At 60.5% G+C, this 16,260-nt stretch overlaps 2 protein-coding genes across 2 annotated transcripts; one reads left to right on the top strand and one right to left on the bottom strand.

Moving 5' to 3' along the window:
- Nucleotides 1-473: 473 nt before the first annotated feature.
- On the top strand, nt 474-9,192 carry TMIE (transmembrane inner ear). Its single transcript, XM_081160589.1, has 4 exons — nt 474-668; nt 4,132-4,249; nt 7,530-7,679; nt 7,947-9,192. Exons 1-4 carry the CDS (start codon nt 576-578, stop codon nt 8,042-8,044), a joined length of 459 nt encoding a protein of 152 aa, XP_081016715.1. The 5' UTR covers nt 474-575; the 3' UTR covers nt 8,045-9,192.
- A 1,091-nt stretch (nt 9,193-10,283) lies between these two features.
- Nucleotides 10,284-14,740, bottom strand: PRSS50 (serine protease 50; the record flags this gene model as incomplete). The annotated part of the gene is made up of 6 exons (XM_081159305.1): nt 10,284-10,514; nt 10,895-11,061; nt 12,173-12,456; nt 13,021-13,183; nt 14,509-14,586; nt 14,662-14,740. The coding sequence occupies 6 exons, from the start codon at nt 14,738-14,740 to the stop codon at nt 10,284-10,286; spliced, it is 1,002 nt and encodes a 333-aa protein (XP_081015431.1).
- Nucleotides 14,741-16,260: the final 1,520 nt, after the last annotated feature.

Here is a 16,260-nt window from a genome sequence, read left to right on the forward strand (position 1 = left end):
GTCTGGCCGCAGGTGCTGGCTCCTTCAGGAACCTTCCAGGGCGCCCGCAGCGAGCAGCTCTGACCCCACTATCCCTTGCTACCCATCGCCACCCCCCAGCTTTGGTGTCGGGGAGGGCGACCAGAGCCGCCTCTGGGCAGGAAGCCAGCCCAGAAAGCCCAGGACATCCCTGAGCGCCTGTCACCATGGCAACCTGCCTGTCAGGCCCCCCTCTACCTAGGTCCAGTACCGTTGTTGTTTTTCCAGATTCACGACGTTACAATGCGAAGGGCCTCCTGGCCCCGCAGGTTGCAGCCGGGTGGAGACGCCGAGGCCCCAGTGGGGAAGGGAGGGCGGGACCCGAGGTTCGAGGGCCGGCCCCCAGCCCGGCCTCCCTGCGCCCCACTCCCACCCCCGTGGGCCCAGGTGGGGGGGGGCTGGAGTCTGACCCCCGGCGGGGCGGGCCTTCACTGGCTGCCGGCGGCGCGGCAACCGGACACCAGCGATGAATAAGTGATGCCCGCGGCGGCCGCGCCAGGTCGCCCCGCGAGCGCCAGTTGGCCGCGGATCGCTCGGCGGACCTGCGGCGGCGGAAGATGGCCGGGCGGCGGGGCGCGGGGCCCCTCTGGGCGCTGGGCGGCGCCGCGCTGGGGGTCTGCCTCGCGGGGGTCGCGGGGCAGCTGGTGGAGGTGAGGCCTGGGGGCGCGGGGCTGGGGGGCCGTCACCGTCCGGGGGGGCCGGGGGGGCTCTTTCTGACCTGCAGCTGCCTTGTCCTTTCCTCTTGCCCCGGGGAGGCGGGCTTCTTGGGGGGGGGGGCACCCCAATCTCGGGTCCCCTGGTCTGATGGGGGGCACGGCCCCTGGTGTCAGGGACACTGGTCGGATGGAGGAGACTCACTTGACCTGATCGTAAGGATTCCCCGCCTGATTGGGGGTACAGCGGTGTCCAGCCGCTGGGGTCACTCAGCACCTCTCCTCCAGTCTTCCATCTGATGGGGGCCTTGGGGAGATGGGGTGCACAGTCCTGGGTTCCCATGACCTCTAGTCTGATAGGGGCGATCCGGTCCCTGATCTTAGGGTCGGCTCCAGGTCCCCTGTCCAACGGGGGCACGCGGCCTTGGGGAGGAGGTGAGGGCATTGGGAGCCGGAGGTTGGGCACAGGAGGGCGAGGAGACCCTGGATAGGGGAGCGGGCGTGGAGCTGGACTGCATGCTGCGCACTCGGCCCTGGAGGGGAGGGGCGGGGCGGGCAGGGCCGGGCGCGGGGCCCTAGGGTCTGTCTTGGTCCCGGTGATAACGGGGAGCTAGCAGAGGTTTCTAGCAGAGAGAATCATGATGAATCCTGGATTGGACAGAAGAGAATAAATTAGAAAAGGGCACCGAGTAGTTGCGAGAACTGGGAGGGGCTGCTGAGAGTACCCAGGAAGGGGTGAGGAAGATGGCTGGCTGGTTGGCCAGGAGCCTGGCTGGGGCCAGGAAGGGCAGGGTGGGGGCCATCTGCAGCCTCCCGGGCCCCTCTGTACCCCATTGCTGCTGAGCCAGGAAGGGGTGCCAACCAGGCAGACCAGACCCAGAATTCTGGAGCATGAGGTCAAGAGGCAGTGCCAAGGGGAAGTGTGGAATGGAGGCTATGCAAGCAGAGTGTAGAGAAGGCAGGGAGGCACCCAGGAGAGCCCTGAAGTGGCAGGTGCCAGGGGACAGGATGGGAGAGGGAGGAGAGAACCTTATCCTGGGGGTCTGAGGGGACACAGCCCTGAACTGAAGGGTCTAGAGACATGGTGGGGACAGAGCCCTGCAGTCCAATGCTAGCCTGTTCCTGTTGCTGACCAGGGGGTGTGATCACAGAGCTGGGCTGGAGTTTGATGTCAGCTCCAGTGTCCCTGTAAGGGGAGCCAGGCTGGCTTGAGCCGCAGGGAGTGTATTTAGGCCCCTCACTGGCTGCCCTGAGGCCTCAGGTGCAGAAACTGAGCTGGCCTGGCCACGGGAGAGGCTGAGGGTGGGGGGAGGGCGAGTCAGTTCTGAGCTAAGGACTCTTCCCCATCCCCCCTGGAGCATGTCTCCTCCCAGCTCATTAAGGGAAATTGCATTTAGAGTCCATCTACCTGCCATCTGCCTACAGCCTGCGCCAAGGGCCTGGCTGAGCCCAGGAAGTACCAGAAAGATAGGCAGGGCTGGGCCCATGGCACCACCCACCCCAGCCCTACAGGCTTCACCCCTACAGGCTGTGAAGGTCTGATGGAGGCCCAGGCCTCCAAGCTTCAGAGTTCAGACCTCCAGCAGTGCCCACCATGAGGAGGCACCAGACTGCTACCTGTTACCCTCTACCCAAGACCCCAGCACTGCCCAGCTCCTAGCCCTGATGCTATGGACGTGTGCTACCACACCCATATGTAATCCAACCACGTGTGCCCTGTACCCACAAATGTGTGCCCAACCCCATGTGTGCCCCACCCCCCGCATGTACCCTGAACCCACACATGTGCCTGACCTCACATGCATGTGGTACCCACCCCAGTTCACCCTGGTTAAGAGAGAAGAGCCAGGGAATCATGTACCAATCCTGGCACAAAGATCCTCTGAGTTATCAGGGACAGGCTGTTGATCAGCTCCAAGTGTCCCCAATACATGCTGAAGGGTGTTCATTAGATGAGGAAGTACCTAGCTGTGGGAGGAACCCAGGCCATGCTTATGGCCCGGGAAGGCCTGGGTGGATGGTGACCTGTGGGCTGCCTTTTCTTCCCAGAGAACCAGAGAGACTCCACAGGTGTGTCCTTGTTTGGTTAATAAGAGGACAACATGGTGCACAGAGGTCCCAGGGTCCTCTCTCCTAAGCACCAACTCCCACTCACATCCCTCAGCCAAACTTGGTGACAGAGATTATATCCCTGTCAGCCCCACAGATCAAGGACAGGTCTTGCTCAGACCCTCCCAGAGCAGGGCTGGGTCCACTCAGGCCCCAGAGCAAGGCCATGTACACTTAGAATCCCCAAGGCAGATTTTTGTCCCCTAGACCTCCAGGGAAGGGTCATGTCTCCTCAGTCCCCCAGGGTAGGATCATGTCCACTCAGACCCCAAGGCAGGGCCATGTCCCCTCAGTCCTTCAGGGCAACACTGTGTCCCCTCAGTCCTCCGATGTAGGGCCATGTCTCCTAGACCCCCAGAAAAAGGCTATGTCCCCTTCAAGCCCCCAGGGCAGCATGTCCCCCTGGGAAGGTGGGAGGTGGCTGGCTCTGCTCTGCTCTGACTTGCTCCCGCGGTGCTTACATATTTTAGCCTCCAGGTGTCGCTGCCGTATTGTGGACAAATTATTTATCTGGTCCTGTCCTGTAAGGTCTCTGTCCTAGCCTTCTGGTCAGGGGAAGTGACTCTGGTAGGGTAGATGACTGTTGAGGCCGCTTGATGGGGGTCCTGGCCAGGCGGCAGAGTCACGGACTCCACACCCCACCCCACACTGGGGCTACCTAAGAGCAAAGTCCATAGGTTGTACCAACCTCACCTTGTCTCTGGCCTTGGTCCTGAGTCCCCATCTGCCTGTGGGGGCCCGGGATTGAAGCAGGAAGAGAGCCCCACAGGCTGCCTGAAGGGGCCTTGAACCGGAGAGAAACAGCTTAATCCCATTTTGCTCCTTTGGGCCTTGGTTTCCCCAAGCACCAACCACCCTTGCACTCCATGCTTCAGGAGCTCTGCTCACTTCTCTTTGTCTAAATGGGGAACTTCCCAAGGTCTAGGGCAGCGATTTTCAACTAGTGTGCCACAAGGATTTTTAAAACATGCAGTACCTGACTATTTAGTCAGGGGCACTGACCTCTTTTCCCTGAGATTGTCAAATAAAAAAATGACAACAGCCAACGCAACAATAGCTGTCCAGAGTGACTGAATCAAAATTACACCCTTTTTTTTTTTTTTTTTGTCAGACCGGCAAAAAACATATTTTTTCGTGTGCCGTGGAATTTTAGTAACTAGTTTATGTGTGCCATGAGGTGAAAAGGGTTGAAAATCGCTGGGCTAGGGCAATGGTTGTAAATGTCTAAGACAATTGATTCTAGGACACTCTGAAATGCTTGGGCTAAGTCCTTGCTGAGACCTGGGCCTCTCTCAGCCCAGTGCCACCTCTGGCCTCTGCCTGGCTCACTCCCCTCTCTCCCCATCCACAGCCCAGCACGGCCCCGCCCAAGCCCAAGCCGCCCCCACTGACCAAGGAGACCGTGGTGTTCTGGGACATGCGCCTGTGGCACGTGGTGGGCATCTTCTCGCTCTTCGTGTTGTCCATCAGTGAGTAGCAGCTCCCTGCCCTCCCCAAAAGGGGGCCGTGGGAGCTCAGCACCCCACCCCTAGCACCACCCCAGGGGCTCAGAGCAGCAATTCCGGGCAATGCAAGCAGGCCAGGCGCCCGCAGGAGGCCTCCTGTGGTTTCTGGCACCTCCTGGTCCACACAAAGTCCCTGTGGAGGGCTGACAGGCCGGTGGTGACCTGAAGTATTCTGCCCAACCAGGGACACAGCCACATGGCAATTACGGTAATTACAGGGGACTCCAGGAACCAGCACAAGGACGTGTCATTTTTCCCTACCGGGCCTCCTGGTGCTTCTCCTGCAGTTTGGCCAGCTTAAAGGGCCCACACCCTGGGGCCCCAGCAGGGCCACCCTGGCCGCAGCTCAGCTCAGAGTCTCCCCAGATGCCCAGCAGATGTGTCTCCCAGGCTGCAAACCCTGCCTTGTCAAATACCATTGCCCCGAATGCCTCACACCCACCTCAATGAAAAGCAGGAGATCCCTTTCTCTCCTGGGACTGGGGGTTGCTTGATGCAAAGTTGAAACAGAACTGGGCTGGGCATGCTCCTTCCAGTTGTGCTTCTCGGGTGGGGGTCTGGAGTTGGGGGGAGGGGGCAGATAAGTGCCAGCTGGGAGGAGGAAGCCACCATGGCAAAGTCTGAGGGAGGTTCCTACAGGCCAGAGGGAGTGGGGAGCAGCCTCCTAAAAAGGCTTCAGAGAGGAGTCTTCTGAGCTGCCATGGGGGAGTGGGGAGGGGTTTCTAGGTGGAGGGGATGGTATGAGCAGAGGTGGGAGGAAATGGGTCTCAGATAACCCTGAGTGCACCCGGGGTTGGAGCTAAAGTGGCATTTAGGTTCTAACGGGAGATGTGACGAGGTCCCCTGAGGGCAGGGCCAGCAGAAGTCCCATCGGGATGTAGCGCTCCGGGGGAGACCAGGACATGTGATTTGCATGTGCTTCTCCTGGCACAGAAGTGCCCTCCCTGCAGGAAAATATCCACCCATCCCCCCACCATGTCTCCTCGGCCCGGGTGGGGCCAGGATCTGAGCAAGAGGCTGCATAGTGTTCCTAGCCAAGGCTGAGAACAGTCATGCTTCTCGGTGGAGGCCCCACAGACGGGCCCGTACGGCTTCAGCCTCGGCCCAGACGTCCATGAGGGGAACAAGCCCTGCACCCACAGGCAGGGTGGACGAGGCATGTGCCCTGTGGGGGCCACAGGAGCAGTCTAGGGTGCTGGAGGTGCCTGGGGCCACACAAGAAAGTTGCAGTGCCAGACCCAGAGAGGCACGTGGACATCCACCACAGGCTGGCTCCTATTCTCACCCATTTCCTAGAAAAGGGTAAGGGACGGTCCCACAGGCCCCAAGCAGCAGAGCAGCACTGTTACCTCCACACGGGGCTCGAGGGAACAGGGACGCCCGTCTCCGAGGAGGGAACAGCTTTCCTGCTCCCCAGTCGGTGCGGGCCTAGGAGGCACAGCTGTCACTGCAGCGCCATCCCCAGACCCTTGTGAAGAGGGGCTGGGGTTGGATTGGGTGCCTCTGGGGTCTTCTGGGGCCTGGGCCTTGGACCTTAATCCAGGGTACTTTGTTTCTCGCCTTTGAAGAGAAGCAACCAGGCCAGGCCTGGGGAGACGGGCAGTGTCTGAGCCCTGCTCTGGCCTCCAATAGCTGCCCTTGAAGCTGCCCTTGAAGCCCGGCCTCCCGGCCTGTAGCAGTCCCTGAGGACAGCCTGAGCGGGCATGGTCCCGTGAGGTGCCTGGTGGTGGCTGGAAGAGGTGGCCCGAGCCAGGCGGGTTGGGCTGGGGGACCAACCTTGGGCATCAGGCACACACAACTGTCTACTCAGACAGCAGAGTCCACGCAGACCTACTGTGGGGACCCCCATGCAGCCCCCTCCCCAGGGTGTTCCTGGATGCTAGCGCCCCTCCCCCCATTCGTTCAGGAGTCCAGCCTTGTCCTCAGCAGCAGCAGCTTTGAGCCTATCCATTCATTCATTCTCTTTTGTTTTTTCTTTCATTCTGTGCATCTGGGTGAGACTCAATGGGGCCATAATATTTGGCCGAGGTTGCACGGGATGACTCCAGAGGGTGCTCCGGCCCAGGCCGCGTAGCTTTGATCCACCTTCCCCAAAATACGCTTGGCTTATCCTGCCTGGCCTCCAGGAGTCTGCCAAGAAGTCATGTCTGATTTATAATAGGAAGCAGCTCTGTCCCCTCCCCTGAGGCTGGGGCCAAGGTGGTCAGACTGTGGGGGCCTCAGAAAAATAAACTCAGTGCAGCCAGGTCCTGGCAGCCCTGCCCTGCCATGCCCATCACCAGAAAGGCCAGCTCCATGCCCTGGCCCAGCGTGCGTGGGCGCAGCCGCCCTCGGCAGGAAAGCCACTCCTGGAATGACTCCGTCTGAGGTGAACGCCCCAGCGCAGGGGCTGTGCCCTCTTGGCTGTCACAGCAGGAGGAGCCCGGGCCGGTCCTCAGGGAGGTTGAGGATGTGTAGCCACGTCCCCCGGTGTCCGAGGCCGCTGTGGCCCTGCTCTTAGGAGCCTGGGAGGAAGAACTAGGGTGCACGCGGAGCCCAGAGACCCGGGTCAGGGGCACAGGGCACCCCAGGAAGCCGTGGCTTGAGTCAGGGTGCAGCTGCCTGCCCTCCAGGGACTCGCAATCTAGTCAGAAGGAACCTCAGACCCAGGACCCATGGCAGGGCCGGTGCCAAATGAAACTATGAGACCCCTTGTTCAAAAATTAAGAATTTCAAGACAGTGAGAGCAGGGCATTGACCCACTCGCAGGTCCTTCTAAGGGCAGGGCCCTGTGTGATGCACAAAGCCAGTCCCGCTCAGGAGGCACCTTTAAAATCCCAGGGCCTATGGGGGGGGGGTGTCTTTCTTTCTTTTTTTTGTTAATCTTCACCTGAGGATATTTTTTCCATTGATTTTTCAGAGGGAGTGGAAGGGAACGGAGGGGGGAGAGGGAGAAACATCGATGTGAGAGAGAGACATCAATTGGTTGCCTCCCGCACACCCCCCAGCCGGCGCAGGGGATCGAGCCTGCAACCCAGGTACATGCCCTTGACCAGGAATCAAACCCATGACCTTTCGGTCCTCAGGCCAACGCTCTAACCACTGAGCCACACCGGCCAGGGCTACAAGGGCTTTTTCGAGATGCGGAGCCTCCTGGCAGAGCCTCTTAGGTGAGACACGCCTAGGTAGATGGAGGCGCCCCGCGTTTGGGCGCCCCCCTGGGTGTCAGCTGCACCCCGGCCAAGCCCACTCTCTCCTCCCTCAGTCATCACGCTGTGCTGCGTTTTCAACTGCCGCGTGCCACGGACCAGGAAGGAGATCGAAGCCCGGTACCTGCAGCGAAAGGCAGCCAAGATGTACACCGACAAGCTGGAGACCGTGCCACCCCTCAACGAGCTCACAGAGGTCCCCGGAGGTGAGGAGGCCCGGGCCCCGCCACCGCCTGTCCCTGCCGAGCCAGCCAGTCCCTCAGACCTGCCACCCAGCAGGTTCAGGGAGGGGGCCCAACTCTGTCCCTAGACACCAGAGCACAGAAATTGGGCAGAGCGAGGCAGGTAAAGCAAAGAGGTATTGCGCAGGTGGGAGAGGCACGGAAGGAAGGAGGGAGTGAAGGGCTGGATGTGGAGGCTGCGTAGGAACCTTAGGGCCTGTCTCACCCGTCGGGCGCCTCTTTACCCCGCAGATGACAAGAAGAAGAAGAAAAAGGACACTGTGGACACGGTGGCCATCAAGGTAGAAGAAGATGAGAAGAACGAAGCCAAGAAGAAAGGGGAGAAATGAGGAGAGCTTCCTGGAGGTGGCGGGCCCTGGGGCTCAAGTGCTGGCCAGGGCCCAGGCACCTTGGACTCCAAGCTCATCCATGGACCACAAGGGTTGTAAAACATCCTCTCTCCATTCAGAGGGGCTTGCTGAGGCCCATGGACATGTCCTTAGGGCCAGTCAGGGGCAGGGACAAGACTGCAGGAGTCCTGCCTCCTAGCCTGGATTCCGCTCCTTCTACCCCATCCACGTGGCCACTCAGCAAAGTTGGTTTAGGGCCACTGTCCCCCTGCAGATCCAGAGCAGCCTCACCCCCCACACCCCACACCCCACCCGCCTCTGCCCAGACATGCCTCTGTCCCACCCCTTTGGCCAGAAACGGCAGTGGCTCTAAAGGGGTGACAGGATGTTTCTTCACTTCCTGAAAGGCATGTGCACTGGATGGTCGGCCGGAAGCTGCGGCAGCAGGAGGTTCTCAGACTTGGCTGGATAGCAGTCCTGGGGGCCAGGGGCCTGCCCCAAGCCTAGTGGGGCTTCCGGTCCAGCGGGATGAGCAGAGGTGGCCAGAAGCAGGAGAAGCCCCCAGCCCAGCAGACCAAGCTCCTGGCGATGGGATACACTTAGTTTACATATTGTGATGGGGCTGAGGCTGCTGGGAGGCCAACAGGAGGCCCCAGGGCTCAGGGCTGGGGCTGCAGGGGGGGGTCACGAGTGCAGAAGGCTAAGGCCAGCGGACCAGGGGGAGAAAGGAAGAAAGTTGGCACCTGGGCCCCATCTTAGGAATCCAGGGAATATTTGAGAAGTCAGGGGGGGGCTTGGGCTGTTCTGTGACCCTTTCTCTGCTCAGCTGTGGTGGGAGGTGTCAGGGCCCTAGGGGATCACCAGAGGGAGCAGTTAAGGGTTGAGGCAGCCTCTTCTTTTACCATTCCCAGCAACAGTGCTTAAAAGAGGCACTGCTAACTAGAAGGCCCAAAGGCCAGGGGGACTGAATCCCTTGGGGTGAGAGATGCCAGGGGGCTTCCAGGTGGCAACGACATCAGCCGAGGCATTCAGACCTGGGCCTGGAGACTAATGAGATACCAGAGGTTTTGGAGCCAGGGGAGCTGCTGGAGAAGCTCGCGCCACCCTGCAGCCTACAGAGATTTGTAAATAAATCCAAGTGCCTTCTCATACCCGAGTGATCTGGAGTGACCGGTGGCAGGCAGCAAAGGCCAGGCTGAAGGTCCCTCCCCTGGATTTTCTCCAAGCCTGAATTAGGATGAGCTGGAGGGAGAGACGGTGACCAAGAGGCAAAGGGGTAGCTTCAGCCAGCTGGGCCCAGCTGAGAGAGGGCACCAGGGTCCGGGGGGGAAGCTGCCAGCTCTCCACTCCCCTCCACTCTACCCCTTGACTTTCAACTGGGTGAGCCCTGTGCTGGGCACACAGAGTCAAACCTGGATCCTGACCTGGGGCAGCGAGGGGGAAGAGGGTTGTGGCAAAGGTCATTCTACCCATGCAGACCACAGCCCTCCAATGTGGATGGGCAGCAGGAGCCCAGAGGGCAGGGGCCACCTGAGGTCAAACAGAGGAGCAGCTGGTGAAGCCTGGCGGAGTCCCAGCCTGGGCTCCCTGACCTCTGACCTGGGCCTCCACTAACCCTTTATGGAAAGGCCTGGCTGCTGATATGGGGATAATTTCTAAGCCCAAGTGGGCACCTGCCCCAGTCTCCAGGCAGGAGGTGACTCTGGGAGGTCAAAGTTCACTACGATGCTTCAGAGTGACGACAGGCTATGTTCTAGCCATGGCCAGGAGTCGGGTTAAAGTCAAGGAGAGCCTGACTCCCACTAAAATATCACAGAAGGAACATACTCGACTCCCTGTCCAGACAGCTGCCCCTCCCCAAGCCTCACGCTGTGTCCTGGCAGTGCCAGCTCAGCCTGGGCAGTACATTCCAGGTCCTCCATCATCTGACCCAGTATCATCCCTGCACACACACAACCCCTCCACCTTCTGCAGGAGCCACCCCAGCCTCTGGATGGAGGCCGATCCTGGGCCTCTGCTCTTTTCAGTGCCCGGAGTCCCCCTCCCACCCCATCTGGTTCAGTCATCTCCCACCCGAGCAGGCCCAGGAAGGAGGAGGCATGAGGAAGAGAACTGTTTAATTGAGCACCTAATCTCTGCCCTGCCTTGTGGGGATGGGAGAGCGGCACCTGGGTGTTCTGGACACAGAGGATAAGGGGTCCTGGGGAAGCAGGGCACCCCCAAGGACAGCCTGAGAGAGTCAGAGGGCAGCAAGGATGCTGAGGGGCAGTGGCAGTGCCAGGAGCAGGGCCCTGGATGGGGCTGGCAGAGTCTGCCCATTGACACGTTCCCAGATCCAGTATTGGTAGGAGGGGATGTTCAGGTAGATGGGCGGGGCCTCGCTCTTACCACAGCCGGCGCCCCAGCTCACCATTCCCACCAAGAACCATGTTTTCCCCACAGGACAGGCCAGGGGCTCCCCACTTATCTCCTGTGGGAGGGGGTGGGAGGGCAAAAAGGTCAGAGAGGTGTGACCCAGCTCAGGGACAAGCAGGGTGACCTCACACCAGATCTTCCCCACAACCCCCGAGTGTCACATGGCTGAGAGGTACCCAGGAGGCCTTCCACAGGGGCTACATCTCCTTTCTCTCTGGTACCAGTCCTCCATCCCCCCCTTTAACCTGCCCTCCATCTTCCCACTGTCCCCACCCCCACTCTCCTACCGACCGACCTCCATCTCCCCTCCCCATCCTGCTCCATCACCCAGGCTCAGCCCCTCCCCACTCTCTCCTCCTCGCCCCCTCCCCCGTGCCCTTGCCCCCATCCTGGCCAGGTGTCCCGAGGTCAATGACAAGGGGGATAGGTGCTCACATAGCAGAACTGTTCCCTGTCCCTGTCTTCCGCGCAGATCATCTGGGAATTGATGATCCGAATCACGGAGGGGATTTTGGAGAATCTGTGGTAGAAGCTGTCACATTCCTTGCTGTTCAGGATGGTGACTTCTTTCTCCTGAATGGTCTGGGACTGGGGCAGTGTGCCTGTGGGACGGGGTGGGGGGTGAGGGGGCCATTCAGGCTTGCCTGTTTCCCTGCTGCCCACTGCTGCCGGCCTTGTTGCCAGCCGCCCTTCGCTCCTCGCCACTCCTCCAGTCTCTTCTACTTGCCACCCAGCAGCCCTGGAGGTCTCTCCAGGTTCAGCCCACCTGCCATTTGGCCGACCCTTCCCGAGCCCCCTCGAGAGAGACCCTGGAGCAGGTTGCCCACCGTCTGGCCTTGCTGGACCTGAGTCCATTCTTACCCCAGCACCTCAGTTTTTGCCCTTCCTTCTATCCCAAAGGCCCTCCTCGAAGGCCTCATCCCCACCCTGAGCTCACCAAACATCCCTCCATAGGTCCCAAGCACTTCTTACTCCCCTAACCTCCTCCTGTCTCTGTCCCTAGCTTGTGCTCCTGGGGGACAGGAGACTTCCAATCATTCCCAGCCATTCCCCAGACAGGCCGTGGAAAGGAAGACACAAAAGCCACCCCCCACCCCGGGATGGAGCCCCTGTGGGCTGGTTTTAGGCAAGTTGGCTCTGTGAGGCTACTTGGGTTAGCACCTCTCTAGTGGGAAAGGACAGGGGTCCCTGAAGGGAGTGGATACTCCTGGGGCTCATAAGGAAATGGACCCTTGGATGGCCTGGGACAACACTCCTGCTCTTTGGGCCTTGTTCCTGAATTGGGATGACATGGGACTGAGGACCACTGGGGGGACCGGAGTGACTCCCAATCTCTGGGTGCAGGCTGCCCTTGGCTGATCCTTTGGGGTCCCCTGGGGAGCTTTTTACAAACACAGAACCCTGTTCCTCTCGCCTCGGATGCTCTGCTTCAAGTCATGGACACCCGGGAATTGTGCAGACAGTGAGAGCTTACCCTGTGCCCCTTCCGCCTCAGGAGGTCCTGTTTACCTGCCTCGGCCTGGCCTGAGTGTTCATGGGCAATCCCAGTCCCTTACGGCCTCAACGGCCACGGCGTGCTCACTGCTGAAACCCTCGAGGGGAAGGAGGTCGGGGCACGGAGCTCCTGGGGGCGATGTGTCCATGGCAGACCCCAGCCTGTGCCCAGGTCCTCGCCCCCACCACCCAGCCTGGTCTGGGGAGGCTCCAACTCACCGTTAACCTGAGGGAGCCCCCAGCCCATCACAGTGCAGAGGGCGCCGTCCTTCACCACGTAGTCTATGCCAGGCAGGCAGATGGGCCAGACGTACTTGCTGTACTTGAACTCCCCCTTAAGCCGGAGGAGGGCAATGTTGTTGGCCCGGCCCACCCAGGACCATAAGCGATGGGCCCGGAACCGGCTGTTCACGATGACCTGGCGCACCGGGAGGTCGATGGTAGTCTGAGCCAGCTGGTCAATCCAGGGGCTCCCCACCCGCACGGAATAGGTAACGTCACTCCTAGAGGAAGCACCAGGGAAGTCTGCCGTCAGCGCCAGGCACCCCACCCGGCCTCCACCTACCTGCTTCAAGCCCCCTGAGCCTACTCCTCACGGCGGAGGTGATCATTGGGGCCCTGCACACACAGCGTGGTCATGTCAAAACAACCCTTCATTTTTACAGAGGGGGAAACAGAGGCTCAGAGAAACCCAGTGGCCAGCTCAAGGCTACACAGCAAGAAGTGGTGGAGGTGGGATGTGGTCCCAGCTTTCTCTGGTTTCAAACTCTGGACTCAGTCCTGCACCTGTGCTGGGCCCTAGAAGTGACAGCTCCCCCTGCATCCCCCCTTGTGCAATCAGCCCTGGAGTCACAGGACTGAGGGCCCAGGGGAGGGGAGCAAGCTTCCTGCTCCCAGGAAAGATTGTAGAACTCAACACCCACCTGCTTGGAGCTGGGGCGAAGCTGGCCTAGGACTGTGGGGTTCTGCCAAGGGCACAGTTGCCACTGATGGGCCAGCTGGTGGGAAGACTGGGCCCCATGTGACTCCAAATGCCTTTCCACCCGCCCACCCAGGCCCCGACTCACTGGAGCACGCAGTGGGCCACAGTCACCACCCACTGGGAGGAAATGAGAGTGCCTGCGCAGATATGTATGCCATTGGCCTGCACACTGACCATCCACGGCCACCTCCGAGCTGTGGCCTCTGCATCCCTGAGGGTGGGGTCCTGCTCGTGGGACATGCCACAGACTGAGGAGGAAGGCGAGAGCTTGATGAGGGAGGGGATCTAACAGCCACATCCCATGGCACCTTCCCCCCCTCCCTTCAGCCTGATCTCCCACCTCTGCAGGCCCTGGCCTGGACGATCCCATGGCTCTCCTTTTCTACTGGTCATCATGTAATGATGTTGTCCCCATGTGGACTGAGGTATCCAACCTCAGAATGGCCTCAGCACTCCCCAGGTATCCCTCTCCCTGTCCCCACCTCCCAGGCCATAGAGCATTCCCACCGGCCCCTTTGTCCTGTCAAGCCCCTTCACAAACTCATTCCTTTTTCTATCTGGTTCCCCTCCTTCAGCCAAGGCAGACCCCTCTCCCCGCTCTGGGAATCCCCTCCTGTGATAAGTGAGAGAAAGGCTGATGACCTAACAGGGAAATGGGCCGCGTGCGTGAACAGATACAGCCCAGGAAGGAAACCCAGGCAATAGACCAACACAGCCCCAGCAGTCCTCTGGGAAGGGCAGACTTGAATTACAATGAGGTTCCTTCCACTCCACCCCCTGCCAGGGGCAGCTAAATGTCCCTGATCCCAAGCGTTGGTGAGGATTATAGCCTCAGACGGCTCACTCTGCTGGGAGGGGTGTCAGTGGGTGCAGACACTTTGGAAAAGATTTTACAAAGCAGACACACATCCAACATCACAGCAGCTCCACTCCTGGGTGTTTTCCAAACGGATCAGTGGCTGCGAAACCAGAGTAAGGGGGCCAGGACCAGCATTTGTAAAAGCTCACACGGGAGAAGTAGAGGCAGGGTGCTGCTCTGCCAGTGAGGTGTGAGTGGCAGTTAAATCGTGTGACCTGAATTCCAGGATAAGCAGTGTCTCCCGGGTGGGTCTGTTACACGTGCTTGAAATGCACTGTTCAAGACAACGGGTGCAAGTGTGCCCCAAGATGCCCTCAGGAGGGCTCCCTGAAAGCTCTGGAGGTCCCCGCAGTCCCTGGCTGCAAGCCAGGGGCAGGAGCCAACAGAGCGGGCCTTGGAGGGCGGGCTTCTCCCACTTCCTGCGCCTTCTACCTCACCAGGATGGGAGGCCTGGCCCATCATAGGTGCTCAATAAACACTTATAAAGGCAGGCTGGTCTCTTCTCACTGCTCCCTGCCCTGTCCTCCTCGGTCCCTTCTGTCCCCAGGGATCAAAGGTCCTGCAGGCTCCTCCGACACCTTCCTCGCTCCCGGAGCCCAGGGTACTCACTGGGAAGTAGGTCAGTGCTGGCTTGAGAAGCAGGGCTCCTGGAGAGCGCTGCTGCGTTTGGGGCCTGCGAGGGGAGGAGAGGCTCCCCTGCGGGACAGGTGGCACCAGGGACGCAGGGGGTGCCAGGGTTGGGGGTAGCAGCCGTGGACAGCGCCCCCAGGGCTTCGCCTGCGCCCAAGCAACCTGTGGAAGGATGCGGAGAGGGTCAGAGGTGGCAGGTAAGGCCCTGGGGCGGGCGGCGGTGGGGGGTGCGCTCACCCGCAGGCCCCAGCAGCAGCAGCAGCAGCAGACCAGCCTGGACCCGGGAGGGGGCGGGTGTCTTGCGCCAGGGCTCCATCGCCCGGTAGCAGCAACTGCTCAGGGGAGCTCCTGTGGCGACGGCGCCCCCCACTGGCCGCCCGCGACTGCTTGTGGGGTGTGGTGGGTGCGGGCGTCCCTGCTCCCGGCTTACATGGCGCCCCCAGCGGCCGCCCGCAACGGTGCTCCTAGTGTTCCTCCCGCGAGGGCGCCCCCTAGTGACTGGCCTCCCTCATACCTGCCGGACGGGCGTGTGGCGAACCGCCCCGTTTCTGGTCGCGCCTCTGCCACCCTGGTCTCCCCACTCCGCTGGGCTCAATAGTTTCCTGGAGCCCCTCAACTAACCTCGCCGGCTCCTGTACCCCTCGGCCCCTGTGCCTCCTGCCCGGGGCTGGCTTCTTGCCTTCGCTCCTCCCCTGGTGAGACGGCCCCACCCCTGGGGCTGCCGTCCAGGATTTCCAAGGGGTCCCCCTCCCCTCCAGCCTGGTCACTGCAGTGGGGCTCTGCCCCAGGTTGCTGAAATGACGCAGATGGGAACGTGTTCTGGAAGGACTGTTAAAGGTTGCCTCATTTTAAACGGCGCTCCGCCCTCCCCTGACTTAGGAAAACGCACAGGTGAGGTTCCCGCCACAGAGAGGGATGGTGACCAGCAGGCCCTCCTGGGAGCAGAGGGCCACTTCGTAGGCTGGACTCTGGGGAACGTTTTGATGGCTCAGTGACAGAGATGGATAATACAGTTAGAAAGCCGTGGAGGGGAAGTCTATGAGAAGCTTTGGTTCAAATCTATTGGAAAATTCTAGCCTACTAAAAGAGAAGATCCAAGTTAAATCAAACCAGGACGTTCGAACTTTTGCCAGGGCCTGCTGTGCTGGGACAGGCCCTCAGGCTGGCCATTCAGGGCTCCAGTCTCTGGGAAGACAGCAAGGCACCCCACTACCTCTCTGGGGCCCTACACGCCAAGGGTAGCCGTGCACTCTGAACCTGCACCCCATCCGGTCTGAGGGACCCCTGCTCTCCCTCCACACTCGGGCAGGACTCTGGCCAGCTCGGGCCAGCCTGTCCTTGCTCTCCAGAGTCTGATGGAGGTCACTGAGGCAGCTCGGGAGCTCAGGGTGCAGTCGCCTCGCACAGGCCCCCCATGCAGCATTCTGCCTTGCCCTCCCCCTCTGCCATCATCACCCACCCTTGTCGGGCAGAGAAGAGAAACTGGGCAGATTCTGGAGACCCTCAGGGGGACATGCAGGGTTGGGAGAGGCTCAGTTTCTGGAACAAGGTCCACAGTGGAGGTCTGGTCTTTGTGTCTCAGGAAGAGGCCAGCCCTCGCAGGAAGGCCTGAGGGAAACAGCTGGTCAGAGACCCAGGTGAGGGTCATGGGGACCTGATGTGGGGCCATCTCTGAAGGGTTCCAGCCAGAGTCTGCAACAAAGGTGATGACTTCTGTGGCCAAAAGTGCAAAAGCAGCCCTGGCCGGTTTGGCTCAGTGGTCAGGGCATCAGCCTGTGAGCCTAAGGGTTGCAGGCTTTATCCCCAGGCCTGAGGTGCTTGCGTGAGGCAACCAAT

This window comes from Miniopterus schreibersii (assembly GCF_964146895.1).
Source record: "Miniopterus schreibersii genome assembly, chromosome: 15".
Classification (NCBI taxonomy): domain Eukaryota; kingdom Metazoa; phylum Chordata; class Mammalia; order Chiroptera; family Miniopteridae; genus Miniopterus; species Miniopterus schreibersii.

Bases quoted from the DNA above. Each gene is read 5' to 3' on its own strand.
- TMIE (XM_081160589.1), top strand. From the start codon at position 576: ATGGCCGGGCGGCGGGGCGCGGGGCCCCTCTGGGCGCTGGGCGGCGCC. The intron at 4,250-7,529 runs GTGAGTAGCAGC...CTCCTCCCTCAG, and splicing joins GCTCTTCGTGTTGTCCATCA to TCATCACGCTGTGCTGCGTT. The intron at 7,680-7,946 runs GTGAGGAGGCCC...TTTACCCCGCAG, and splicing joins GCTCACAGAGGTCCCCGGAG to ATGACAAGAAGAAGAAGAAA.